Source organism: Theobroma cacao, chromosome 9 (genome assembly GCF_053813885.1).
Source record: "Theobroma cacao isolate CCN51 chromosome 9, ASM5381388v1, whole genome shotgun sequence".
Classification (NCBI taxonomy): domain Eukaryota; kingdom Viridiplantae; phylum Streptophyta; class Magnoliopsida; order Malvales; family Malvaceae; genus Theobroma; species Theobroma cacao.
In genome coordinates this window covers 4,085,537-4,099,467 of record NC_142647.1, presented here as the reverse complement: position 1 = coordinate 4,099,467, position 13,931 = coordinate 4,085,537, and the positions used below count along the sequence as shown (strand labels likewise).

General features: G+C 34.6%; 1 protein-coding gene across 3 annotated transcripts; it reads right to left on the bottom strand.

The window, feature by feature from the left end:
- Positions 1-1,199: 1,199 nt before the first annotated feature.
- Positions 1,200-11,334, bottom strand: LOC18588299 (DENN (AEX-3) domain-containing protein). Of its 3 annotated transcripts, none has more exons than XM_018127868.2 (19): positions 10,804-11,334; positions 9,825-10,149; positions 9,337-9,525; positions 9,134-9,217; positions 8,801-8,860; positions 8,286-8,330; positions 7,434-7,633; positions 6,712-7,143; positions 6,122-6,248; positions 5,813-6,010; positions 5,621-5,710; positions 5,101-5,163; positions 4,661-4,735; positions 4,523-4,573; positions 3,872-3,949; positions 3,143-3,277; positions 2,502-2,609; positions 1,596-1,661; positions 1,200-1,388 (listed from the first exon to the last, which is right to left on the bottom strand). In XM_018127868.2, the coding sequence occupies exons 2-19, from the start codon at positions 10,131-10,133 to the stop codon at positions 1,320-1,322; spliced, it is 2,379 nt and encodes a 792-aa protein (XP_017983357.2). In that variant the 5' UTR covers positions 10,134-10,149; positions 10,804-11,334; the 3' UTR covers positions 1,200-1,319. The 3 variants fall into 3 exon arrangements, with proteins under 3 accessions (XP_017983357.2, XP_007012666.3, XP_017983358.2); XM_007012604.3 differs by having other exon boundaries at positions 6,685-7,143; positions 10,804-11,333; XM_018127869.2 differs by lacking the exon at positions 10,804-11,334 and having other exon boundaries at positions 6,685-7,143; positions 9,337-9,532; positions 9,825-9,965.
- Between the last annotated feature and the right edge of the window lie 2,597 nt (positions 11,335-13,931).

Sequence of the window (13,931 nt, the reverse complement as noted above, 5' to 3'; positions counted from 1 at the left end):
CCTATATAGCTTGACAAAGACTTCCAAGACTATTGCTCAACAATCTAGATCACTATTCCTAATTCATTTCTAAGTTCCAACTCCCTTCATCAATTAAACCCATGTTGCCTACACTCCCCTGCTCTATCAAGTCAAGGAAACGAGAGCCACATGGTCCGCCGTAGGGCTATGCAAGGTAGCACAAGGTGGGTGTTTCTATTGGCTCAAGGCATATTTGAAGGCTAACAAAAACAGCTCATTTCCATCATTTTACTGGTCAATGACCCAACAGGATTTTGCTAGAACCCTGGACGGACGGTCCATGGACCATTAAAATTTAAACCCCAGCAAAGACACTGTTGGTTTTGCTAAATGTTCGGTAAGAGGGAGCAAAGACCTTAAAAAAGGTTGCTTCTCTAGATTCGAGATGTGCTGTTTATATTGAAAACTTCATCTACCTCTGAAAAAGCACATAGATTCCAACTGAAGCTAATATATATGTATATACTTACTTTCAACCTTTCAGGGAGCACAAACAGAAAGAATGGAATATCACTAAATCCTCTTTGTTTCCGTTTGTTTTTTCCCCCTCCCCAAGAGGGCAAAGCAATACTAGAGTTTCATTCTGAGTACAGTCATGTACCACCCTTAGCATTTCTCTCTCCCATTCCCTCTGCCTCGTTGGGTGTTACCAAAGACTCGTTTGCCTTAAATTTGCCAAACGCAAATAATGATGAAAAAGAGAGACCCTTCAATTCTACTAACTTCATTAGTTTATCTAAATTTTCTGCCATTTCATAATGCAAATTTTAAGCCAGCACATGCTATGTGTCCACTCTATATGCTTAAGAAATAATGCTTCTCATGCCTCGTTACCCACCACACCAAGGTAGTCTTGTCCAGCAAATTTCATGCAATCAATGCACCTTGCTTAGTCACACTTCAAATAGCTTGGATACGGGCCATATAACAGTTCATAATTAGAGCTAGTCTTTCTTGACCCTCATAGGCAATAAGGGCTTCTTTTCATTGTTCGTCTTTGTACGAGCTGTTTACTAACGATACGTAAAACAAAGAGAAGCCGAATTCCAAACACTCTGCTACCGCCTGATCAATGCCCATTCAGTATAAATATTTCGTTTAATTGTTACTCCTTAAAATTTCAGGGTGCCCAGTAGAAAATGGCAACAGAGAAACTGAAGGGTAAAAGAAATGAATGCTTTTACGAAACTATAACATTTTTAACCCATATTGAAAAAATATTTGGACATTATACATGGCTGAACTTACGTTCAAGTTACAAGACTACAATTCCAGGCCATCTTTGCATGGTTGTGGTCCTATTCCTTCTGGATAAATGAGAGAACAAGATCTGTATGTACAGAGAAGAGTTGTGTGTCCACAAACAGCTGGGATAAGAGAGGAAAACCGTGAGTATCTTTTCAGCTAGTAGTACTATAGCCTTTTTGAATTTAATATAAGCTTACCATTAACAATTAAATTTAAAAGCATTCTACCATTCCACAAAAAAGAAACATAAACAATGGAGGAAAAAATAATTATTCTCAAATCAAGACTGGTGGCAACCATCTGCCCAAGGGAATTGAGAAGCTCACCTTCATAAATGGTCGATCACGACTAGGGAATGAATCAATGAAACTCTCTTTTAAAAGCAATGATACCTGGACATAAAAGAAATTCAGGATTTTATCAGTTGTTTTTTGAACAACACAAGGTATCAGAACAGGACATACAAATACTGTATTATTTACAACTCAATTTTCCATCTGCCTAAGCAAGACTAAATTCTCACAAGGCTATCTATCTACATATAGCACAAAACCATAATTACCTCTTTCAAACATAAATGCTTAGAAACTTTCCTCAACCCAAGGGTAGGGAAAACCCCAAATTTTGTGTTCATGACTAGATTGGAAAGGACCTACTTTTCTGCCAAGGCTTCCCCACTTAAAACATTGTGAATAAAATGTTGAAATACAATAATCAATTAATATTGTATTTCCTTTTTGACATTTTACACAAAAACACCCATTGCACGGCATGGTGCAAATTCTGAAGAGGCTAAAATGCCTCGACTTAAGCCATATTAGTCTTTTAACTGATCTTCTTTATGGAGGGTTATAATGTAATTAATTTCAATCTATACTCATGGTTAAATCATATAAATCTTCCTGGCTCCAGGGGCACATTGATCAAATTGAAATAGTATTAATAAGTAACCAAGATCTTAGTATGTTGGCAATATCCATCCAACAAACCCAAGTATGGTTTTGACATCCTTATGACATATAGATCAGATATCCTTTTCACACAAACTTGTAACCCATATCTAGCAACAGCAATATTACGATAGAGAATTCTACTAATCCACATTGTAAAAAATCTACTGATACAGTGTAAGACAAAAGCAGTATGACAGCATGGTAGGTTTATTTGGCTACTAAAAGAACAACCAAACAAAGCTGCTTTGCTGAAATATTCTAATTCAAAATAACACAAACCTTATCATTGTTGGACTGTACATTTGTAATTGTGTGTGACCGCATGTTAGAGCAAAGAGAATCCAAGTATGATCTTAAGACTGATAGAAAACCTTTGGCAGCTTCAATCTTAAAACACAGAAACAAGAATTAGCAAACCACTGAAATGACGGCAGCACTTCATTAGATGACCTTGAACAAACTATTAAAACAAATCAAATAAGATCATATGAAAACATAGTCAAATAATAAACTTCAGAATATGAGTTTATTATCAAAATGAAAACTATCTGCCAGTGCAAGAAACAAAATATGAAAGAGTAGCCATCTTCATGAGATAATCCATAATGACACTGCTGTGCACATTGAAAGCAGTGTCATGCTACAATCTCACCAGTCAAGTTCAGTAGTATGCTGTCAGGAAAAAATTAATATCATCTACATCTACAATTCTACAATTATTCAGTGCCAATCATGAACTTTGTGGGGGGTCCACCTGAACTTTATATTGAGCCCACATGGACCACACCCATGAATGTCTGAGATGGCATAATTGTATACAATTCATTGTAGGTAAAGTGAACTCGTCAGGAAAATGTCTTTTGGTTTAATGGTTGCATAGAAAATGCAAAACTGAAATAGTGATCAGGCAAAAAGCATACCTGCACATCTGTACACTCATATACTGGTCTTTTCCTCCCCAAATAACTTTCCCCAACAAGCTTTGCATGATAAGGACTTAAGCATGCGAACAACTCTCTATGTTGTGGCAGTTGCGGTATTGTCGATGCCTTTATCTATCACATCATGCAATGAGAAAGTTATAGCGGAAAATAAGGCTCAAACCTTAAACTAAACTATGTTTCAAAAATGAACATCCTCTTTAAATGCACAGTGCAACTAGGTAATAGAAACATAATGTCCAAACTTGTAAGAATTAAAATGATGAAAAATAAAAGCAAGCAATTTTTGTGAATTCACACTTCTGTTTGCTAAGCAAGACAGCAGGCTTTTAGACCTCCAGATTAAATTTGAAAACAATGTAATTAACTTCTTTCTGTTAGACTGAGAAAAATCAAACAGATCTATCAGAAATTTCATATGATTAGATATATGGTAGTATAACAAAAACAGACATAAACCATTGGTTTCTCCACCGAAACAATAATTTCACAAGCAGACCACCCGATATGAAAAATAAACAAAAAAAAGAGGGCGAGAGTGAATAGCATACTAATCAAACTATAAAGGCTTGCAATCAAACAAAACATTTAAATCTCAGAGTTAGAAAACAAAAATAACGTAATAGTCATTTCCTCACAAAAAAATAAAAGGGTTTGCATGCATCTAATAAGTTACAATGCAATGTAAACATATGAGAAGATGCAAACCTGGTTCTTATTAGTATCAACCAGAATGACATTGGCTAACTTTGACTGTACTTCACTTGTTTTATTCTTTACACCAACCTACAAATGAGTGAAATTTTATCAAGCCAGTACAACTTCAGAGTTCAGGGAATAAACTAACCGAAAAAACACATGATTATAACATGTGAAGAGTACATTAAAATCTATATTCCATCACAATGATGTTCACCTTTAATGCGCCATGGTACATTGAAAACATATTTACAGGGAGATAATTTATTCAGACAGAACATATTACTTTCTACATGATAACTAGAAAGAAAACTTAGTAAGAGTTTTTTTGTACATATACTATAGAACCAAGCCTTTTCCCGGTATATGAATTCAGCTACATGGGTTATGTAGCACCATTGTGCTCTACTTGATACTATAGCCTCATAAGCTCAATAAAAACAAGATCCTTTTTGACAGTTTCCCTCATCTTTGGTCTTCCCTCACCCTTTTCCTTTTGACATTAGTATCATCCATTAAGAATATATAGTCTCATTTGTACTAATAAACAAATTATGACTTATGATTTCCATTCCAACTAAATAACTCAGGCAAGCAACATTGAGCATTTTTGCAAAAGAAATAAAAGAAATTGATCAGGCCTCGGTTTTGAAAGCTTACTATGTAAGGAACAGGTGCATCTAAAAAGTCCAGCATATCATCTGGCAAAACCTGGAAATTTATGAATGCAAGAACTGAAATTATGAACAGTTCGAAAATCAATTTAGAAGATCTGAAGAGATAATTAAGAGATGATACCGGCATCAAGAGGCTTTGCCATTGGTATGGACGGATTAGGGGGACAATGGACAAAACTGTAGCAGATAAGATTCCCTGCAAAAAATTTCAAATCTAATTTAAATGCAGAGGTTCTATACTTCTAACTATCAACTAGTGAAGAAAAAAACACAAGACACAATCCATATGATTCAAAGAATTGAGATGAGGTCTCCTAATTATACACATATAAGATCCACATTTGTGCTCCTAAATATGCAGGCTGCAAGAATCTAATTATAAAACATTCCAGGCTAATGAATGCAACCAGCCCTTGGGGCCAGGAAAGGAGGTACACTGGGTTTGAAGTTCGGACTGCATAAATGCAACACATTCATCATGTTTCAACCAAAAGATTGGCAGTTGAAACATAGTCAACCACTAAAAGACCACCATCAATTAAGATGATACATAACACATACCAAATTCGAACAAACAACCACAATCTGTTTCTCCAGCAATGCTCCAGCAAAGATGGTTAACACCTGCAGGGTACAAGAAAAATCAATTCTGCTAACTTCTCAAAAATTCGTACAAGACCAAGCAAATTTAAATCACTAATGCCCATCACAACTAGAGGAACAATTAACTCACACAAAATAGAGCAGATTAATGGTGTTTGGTGATATGTCACGATAACAAATAGAACAATATTAGAAACATCAGCATTAAGCAATTAATATCATGGTCGCACTTCATAGATTAATGAACAGCAACAGCTGAGAATTACTAATGCAGCATCACCACTGGACATATCGGCCCATTCGGAAAAGTGCAAAAACAAATTTATTTCACTAGAAATTCACAACACTAAAACCCAAGAGAAAGAAAATTTTACATGACATCCAAAAAATCAAACATAGCATCAACAACACTCAACTAAAACGAAAACCTAAAACAGCATGTTGTGCTTCCGCGAATAAAATAGGGACATATGATTACATGTTCAAGCCGCAGAGATCCACACATGCATGCAACAGCCCATGTTGATAAAGCAGTTGCTTCCTCTTCAGCCAACAGGGCAGTGTGTGCCTGATAAAAGCAGACAATAGTGAGATATAATTCACCCACCAAGTCCAAAACAAGAGACACAACAAAGTTACTTCATCCTATGAAATTAATAATCATAATTACCTCAGAAAATTCAAGACTTGTACTGCAAGATCTCAAGTCGACGGTTGAGCCAGCAATATGCAAAACTTTTTCATCAGGTCTATGATATTCCAGCGGATGAAGGTGCTCCAAAGGATGAAACCTAAGTGTTGATCCCCTTGCAGGGCAAGGTAACTGATAATACTCACATAGTATCTGTAATGACCCATGATTGTTTGCCTGGAAATTGGCAGAAATCAAATTTTCTACCATATACCACAAAACAAGTGCGACATGCCATAAGGGTAAAGCTAAAAGCTTAAATCAACTTAAAGCAAGACATATTCAGACCTTAGCCCATTCAACGATATCAAGGTGATCACTGGAATCTTCCTGGCCAGAGATAGATGCCTCTTCTGTTTCTGTATCATCAACATCACTCCTCAAATTCCTGTCTTCGCAAGGAGAACCTTGAAAACTGCATAGAAACATATAAATACCATAGTTTCATCAAACAGCAATTGACCAAATCACTTCAACCTGGAAAAACATTTGTACATTAACATGTAAATACATGTGCGTTTGTGAAATTGGACACAGAGACGAAATGGGAAAACTTCGACTTAAATAATCACTGAAACACAAATGCACACCATATTAAAATTTGAAATCATATGCAGGTTACATGGTATAGTCATGCACATAATTGCAGATGTAGAAAACAACAGATAGCATAAAAGTGCCACTTTCTGATTTATTAAAAAAATTGACCCAAAGAAAGACTCCAATACACAAAAGAACCAAAAGCATACTTCAGCAAAACAATACAAAATTGATTCAAATTGATTCACCGTATAAGCATCCATAAATATGTGTAACCAACTAAACAAATGGGAGCATTGCAAACATTGAACCTGCAAGACGATTCAGAGCTTTCGTACTGATAATAGCGCAGTAGCGGCAGAACAGCATTTGGCAAACGTCTTTCTGCTGCTTGCTTATTTGTTGTGAAATCATCAACATCAGTATCACAATCTTCAGGATTTGTGCCGCTAGATTCTTTTTTGCTTGCAAACATATCAGTTTCCAGATCAATGGGAACAACAGGATCATGATTAACAGCTTTGTTTACATCCAAATCCCTCTCAAGCATTTGATGCTCCAAGCTATTCCCATCATCTGTACCTCCAAGTTTAGAATCTCCTGAACTTGACTCAGAGGCTTCAATTGTTGTGTCCTGTATGTCCTCTAGAGCTCCTTGATCTGTCGATACATCATCTACATTTGCTTCATTGCTATAACTCTCTGACATTTCTAAATCTATATCACCAATACTTTTGGTTAACCGTTCCAACCTTTCTTCATCAAATATGCTGCATGAAATTTAAAGAAGAAAAAAAAGTCATGATAACCACTGAGATGAACTAAAACCATATTGTTGGCATCAAATCCTAAAAATTTCAGTCCAATTAATTTTATCAAGTGTAATCCATCAATGCATGAATTGACCAGTATATTTTAAGCAAATAAAAGATCCGAAAGTGTAAGACCAAATCAAGCTATAGTTTGCCCTTAACAATAACAATAGTAAGTTATGCAGAGGGAGAGATTTGTTAGTGGTCCTCATTATCATGTGTTGCATCTAATAAGTAAAAAAACACACCTATTCAACACACCAAAGTGCAACTCAAAGAATGGAAGCCTCGAAAGAATGCAATAACATCTGCGAGTGGTCATCACATAACGACTCAGAGACGGGTAGGCAGGTTGTTTATCTGAAATCAAGGAAAGCAATCCAGAGGGCTTTTGTACTATTTCTTCAACTAACACACAGCATCCATACAAAGTGGAATCATCAGCAACCTAAAGGGAAAATAAAAAAAAACAAAACAAGTCATCAAAAAATTTAAAAATAGAAAGAAAGCCATCATAATTTACAATGCCATGATGAAAGAAAATTAGAACTGAAGCAGCAAAATCAACAGCAGATTAAACTTCTTATAATCAATTAAAGATATGAGAGAAAAATAAAATTCAAATCATCCTTAAATATATAAATGATAGAGCCATTAAAATGTATTGTAAACTTATAAACTTAAAGATCAAGTAAAATGTATTGCTGACACATGAAATACAAGTTGATAACAGCCATTAACAAATGCTAGCAAATCAAAAACAACAAACTAAAGTAAAATCTTTTAGGACAAAATAGAAACAAGAGCAGCAAGGATTTTGGGATCTGAAAAAGACCAGACCAAGTCAGTTCACCAAAATTCCAGAATAGACTAGCCTCCATTACTAGCTGGCTAGAGCATGAATGCTCAAGAAGGCTTCTCATGAGTCACTTTTCTGTAACTATCTCCACAGTTACAGAATTTTAAAATGGTGATCACCATTCAACATGTCAAACTTTGATCACATAGGAAATAGGCAACACAACTGCAAGCAGAAAACATAATGGGGAAAAAAAGATTTCAACAATAAAGAACCAAATAACATAATATTTCAAAGGTACCTGTAACCGAAACACAAATGACAGGTCACTTTGTTTTAGGTGTTCCTGCACGACAAGGATTGTGAAGAAAAAATTAGCATTTGACAAGACATAACCTTTCATTATGCAACTACACATGTACATTTATGTGCTTATATAAGTACTCCTGCATTTAAATTTACAACATAACCAGATGCAGAGGCTGGAAGTAGCTAATATAGTGTATGGAGACAAGCAATTGCAACCTGACCTAACCTCAAAAAATTTGTCAGTGTCATATATGACCCCACTATGGTATCAGTATGGGAAAAAGGAAGTTCTTTACATTGTCAATCAACTGTTATGACTTAGCGATAAAAATGCAAAATATGCAGTTTGAAGAAGATTTCGGTTCTAATACATCTACAACTCAATTAGACAACTAATTTTTAAAGTGACACTCCGAAACAAGGAACATTGAGAAGGTACAAGCAAACAACCCCAGATAATCTTTTATCAAGTGGAAGAGCATTAGCATTACATTTTAGCATAAATACCTGTGACAGAAGAATTTCATTCAGCTCACTCATTGAAGGAGTTTTCTCGATAGCATGAACCTAAAATAACACAAACTGAATTTCAGATAAAGCGGCTTACAGTGCAGATCTATTTTGCAAATACATATTTACACAGGATAGAAACAGATTAAATTGAAAAATCTCTCAACTGGGTGTTCAGATTACAGCATGACTTAAAATCTTCTTAGTGTTCATTTTTTAGTGTTCATATTTCACTCTCAACTAAGCACTATTTACAGCAAAGTTATTAACATAGATCAGCAGGATCATTAAAACCAAATTTTATATAAAAGAAGGGAGCACATAGCCAACCTCTACGCCTCCAGGGAAGCAAAACGAAAGAAGATCTTTGTATTTAAGTGGCAGCTGCTTTTCTGGGGGATAAACAAATAAGACCTGAAAGTATAGGAAAGGCAATCAATACCCAAAGCCATATGCAACCCCCCCACCGCCCCCCCTACTCTCTTTTTCCCTTCATTTACAGATAAGTTACTCATTTCAGAAAGAACACCTACCTGGGGTTCAAGGTTAGGTTCCACACGAGAATTATTCTGATAACTAAGAGCATTTCGCAATTTCCCAGAACCTTCAAACTTTCTGGTAACATATTGCCTTTGAAGCGCCTGGATATCACAATTAGGAGGAAGTCCGACAACAACCATGCTCTCGAAAAGCCTCGATGGTTCTTTCAAAGCTCTATGATCCTGCAAACTTAACAACAAATTGTTATGAAAACACTTTGAAAATTTTGGTTATCAGTTAAAAATAATTACAATTCATAATGAGGTTTATCAGACATCATATTGGCCTTGAAAATATATATTGAGTGACAATTAAACAAGCAACCACTTCACACTTTGAGAGTACTGAATGCTGCACTATAAGACTTATTGAAACAAAGAAAAATGACAGCTACATAAAAAGAGTTATAATCCTTCAGCAGACACTTGCTGATCTTTGTAGCATTAACAAGAACATGTACACTTGAATTTAAGTACCATACCAAGTACTGCAACTGAAAGCTTGCCCATTGACGCTTTTGGCTAGTCAGAACTTCTGGATTGTAAGTTCCGCTTCTCACTTCAGGGGGTTGCGAGAATCCTTTTAACACTCTTGAAACATGACGATGTAGCTTCTGAAATTGGCTACCACCATTTTCATCTCTTGATGAATATACAGCCGAGGGTCGGGGAGAACGAACAGCAGTCGCAGCTGCAGCAGCAGCAGCAACTGCTCTTGCAACATCCTCAGTGGTCTGCATGAAAAACGATGCACTCCATCCAGGGCTACCAGAATCTTCACTCTTAGACATTCTTAAAGCTTCTCAACTGTTAAAATACACAAAATAAACCAAGAATAGCCATAAACAATTAACAAAAAATTGAAATTTTAATTAAATTTGACCAAAATTACTAGCTTGATCAATTTCGCCTTTCAGGTGGAAAAAATTGAAAACCCTCTTTGCAACAATCCATAATCAATCATCTAAAGATCGATTGTTTATCTAATCAACAAGAACAAGTTCAAGAAATTACTAAAATTACACTTTTGACTCACACAAGGTTTAGTAATTAAACGTCTATCTGAGTTGAAAAAAAAAAATCATTCAGTTACTTCCCTTCCATTAAAAAAAAAATTCAGTTACAACTTACAACAAGCTTGAGAAAAAGACAAAAGTTAGAAAAGAGGAAATAAATAAAAAACTACAAATTTCTTCTAATAAAGTATGGTTCTCCAAAGTGATTCGCACATAATTTTGCAGATATTCGTGCAATTCAATCATAAAAAAAAAAATCAACAATCTGAAAAACAGAAACTTTGAATCCACGAAGGTCAGAGCTTAAAAGGAAAGGAAAAAACAAAATAAAAAAAGGAGTTTTTGAGGTGAACATGGGGATTGAAAATTAATCTCCAGACAGAAATCAAACACAGAATCGAGAAAAAAAAAAACCCAAAAATATAGAAAAAAAATTCGAACTTACCTTCAAAGAACAATATGGAGCCGCAACAAAGCGAACTATTCTTTTAGGCTTTTAACTTCAGCAAGGGGAAAAAAAAATCAAAATAAGCAAAGACAGAAAACAGAGAGGGATTTAAGCGGCCGCCATATTAAGAAAAAAAGCTCTCCGTTTAAGGTGAATAAAAAAAGCTTCGGTTTTTTTCTCTTCGTTTTGGAGAAAGCAAAGCCCCAAAAGAAAGAAATCAAAGACACGACTATTATCGCTTTAAATTAATTTATTCTGTTAATTAATGAAGGCCTTTTAGAACACAAGAGAAAAAAAAAAAAAAGAGGGTTTTCTTTTTCCTCGTATGCCCCGTCGAAGATGATGATAATATTCTTGTAAAAAAAAACAGAAAAAATAGAAAGCTGCAAACAAAAAAGAAAAATACAACGTAAGTGGACGGTCAGTTTTTCCCTTCTCTGGTTCTTGTTGTCATGCTGTTGTGTCCCATGTGTACACGGCTTAAGACTTGGGAGAGAGAAAGCTTATTACACAGATGAAACTATGGAAAATTAATTAAAACAAGAATAAGGTTTTGTCTGGTAATGATCCATTTAATTAAAGCATCCAATGCCCCCACTTAAAATCTTTTTTTTTTAATTTTTTTTATTTACCAATCCTGTCCTAAATATAATCTTAATCTATAAACAAAAAGCATTAGCTTAATTAATTGAGCATTATTTTTAATTCTTTTTCTTAGAAACGGTAATTATTTTATCTGATTCGCACGGCGCGCAATGCGCCACTAGGGTAGGCCATAGGGCGTGGGGGGAGGGGAGAGTTCTTTGTGTAGGAGATCATATATTGTTTAATTTTGATATGACTAGAATATTGACACGTGGCATTGACCACGTGTGTGGACAGGATCCTTGAAATACGATTGGGTGTTTTTTGAGTTCTGTTTCGCTTTGACTGAAACTTACTCCTTTTGGTGCAGAGATTATGAAAACCTTTTTTCAAATTAAAACAGCTTCAACAAATTAAGACCAATTTCTTGTTCAATCTAGAATTTCTTTAAATCTCCCCATTTTCAAGCATCTTTTTTCTCAACAATTTGGTACCACCATAACTTTAGTACAAAGTAAAGGTTTCCAAGTATTTTTCTTTAATTTGAATTAATCAAGTGTTAAGCATTATTAAATGGATTGACAATTTATTGTAAATTTATTGAATTATAATGATATAATATTTAAAATATTTTTAAACTATTTGAAAGAATCTAAACAAATTTTTATTTTTTATTACATTTATTCAAAATTTTTATATTTTTATTTTGAATAAAATAAACTATTTAAATTAATAATTAATTATTATTAATTAAGTGTTATTTATCATTTTACATAACTTGATATTAATTTGACATATTAACATATTATAATATATGATGCAACGCAATATGAATATAAAATAAAAAATAATATTTTTACTAATAACAATTATTAAATTGAAAATAATAAAAAACTTAATTTAAAATAAAAATATATAATTTGATTGAATGTTATAAAAAATTAAAATTTTTTTCAAGTATTATGTCGAATATAATTTTAGACAAGTAAGATATTATTATTGAAAAAATAATAAAAATAGAAATAACAAATTATTTGTCTAGGTTTTGCCATTATAAACATAAATGATAATACTTTGTTCATACGATAAGATATGATTAGTGAGACCTTGAATTATTTCTTAAAATTTTTTATGTTGGGATCTTAAAAATTAAAAGATTGCATTTATAAGAAGTACATGTATCTATATTTGCGTGGAAAAGGCTTGATTGCTTGATAAGTTAGGGGACCAAACGGGCTCATTGCCTGGTCAAATGATGTAAGATAGGTTAAAGTGAGGAAAATTAGGCTTTTAATTTGAAGGGTGGCGTGGGGAAGTAGGCAAATAATTAACAGGCATGATTAGGGTTGCCGAGAGTGCTCCCCTTCTTTTGGCCATTTTCAGCTTTTTTTTTTTTTTTATTCATATGAGTCCGGTAAGGTGGGGACAGAAGACAAGTTATCGATGAAGCCCATTTTTGTGCATGATTGCATCAGACAGGAAGAGTTGATGTGGGGTACCACATGGTAGTATTTTCGAAATCGACCCTTTACTCTTTAGATATGCATTTGACTTGTTTGGTAAGAAGTGAAGTTTTCCCGTGTTCTCCATTGCATGGGATTTCTTACCTTAGGAAGCAAATGTACGTGCTTATCCGCACTTTATTGGTCTGAAATCTCACCCGGCACGTACTAAAAGGGAAACATCCATAGTCTTTTTCTTGGGGATAATGGTCGCTATTTTATCCGGAAAGAAAATAAATCAATAGAGCCACCCAAAAAAGTAAACTAATTGATGTTTCCTTCCATTTAATCGCAAAATTTATCTGCTAAATTCTCAACCATTTATATTAGTATCAATATATCCTACAAAATAACATTTAAAAAGAAGAAGAAGATTAGAGGATTGGACAAATAAGTCTGTGGTTATTTAGTAATAATGATAATATGAAAACATGACTGGGGCTAGGCAGCTAATAACCACTATTACCCCAGCAACTCAATAAAAAACGTGAAATTTTGACTTGAGGAGGAAGAATATAAGAAATCTGGAAGCTCCTAAGTTGAAATTTTGACCGAGCAAGGCTTTGGGAACCAACAAAAGACACAAAGATAAAAAATTGCCCAAAGTTATGATTTGGACGGCGTTATTGATTGCAGTTTCTCACTTGCTGACTTGGGCTCTCTCTATCTCCAAACCCATTTGGGCAAGGAGAAAACGATGTGGTTGAATTTTTTGACGGCCATGGAAAGTCGTCCTGCTATTTATGAAACCTGGTCTTTTGTTTTAATGAATTGAAAGTGCAAGTAGGATCTTGAATTTAAGTGAACCTTTATTAGGTTTCAGGTAGAAAGAGGAAGGAAGAAGGGTTGAATGATGGGTGATGGAGTCCCAACCCCACTCATAGAAGGTGCATACCAGCAGACAAACATGAAAAAATATCCAACGTAATCAAGAATCCAAGTGGAATGAATCACTGGATAGGAAATCAACGTGTTTTTTGCAATCATTACCACTTCTCAACGGCTAAAATGGGGATCTAACGATTTTCGTCCCACTGT

Bases quoted from the DNA above. Each gene is read 5' to 3' on its own strand.
- LOC18588299 (XM_007012604.3), bottom strand. From the start codon at position 10,133: ATGTCTAAGAGTGAAGATTCTGGTAGCCCTGGATGGAGTGCATCGTTT. The intron at 9,526-9,824 runs GTATGGTACTTA...TTAAGTTTGCAG, and splicing joins GCTTTCAGTTGCAGTACTTG to GATCATAGAGCTTTGAAAGA. The intron at 7,144-7,433 runs GTGTGTTTTTTT...AATTTCATGCAG, and splicing joins CACTTTGGTGTGTTGAATAG to CATATTTGATGAAGAAAGGT.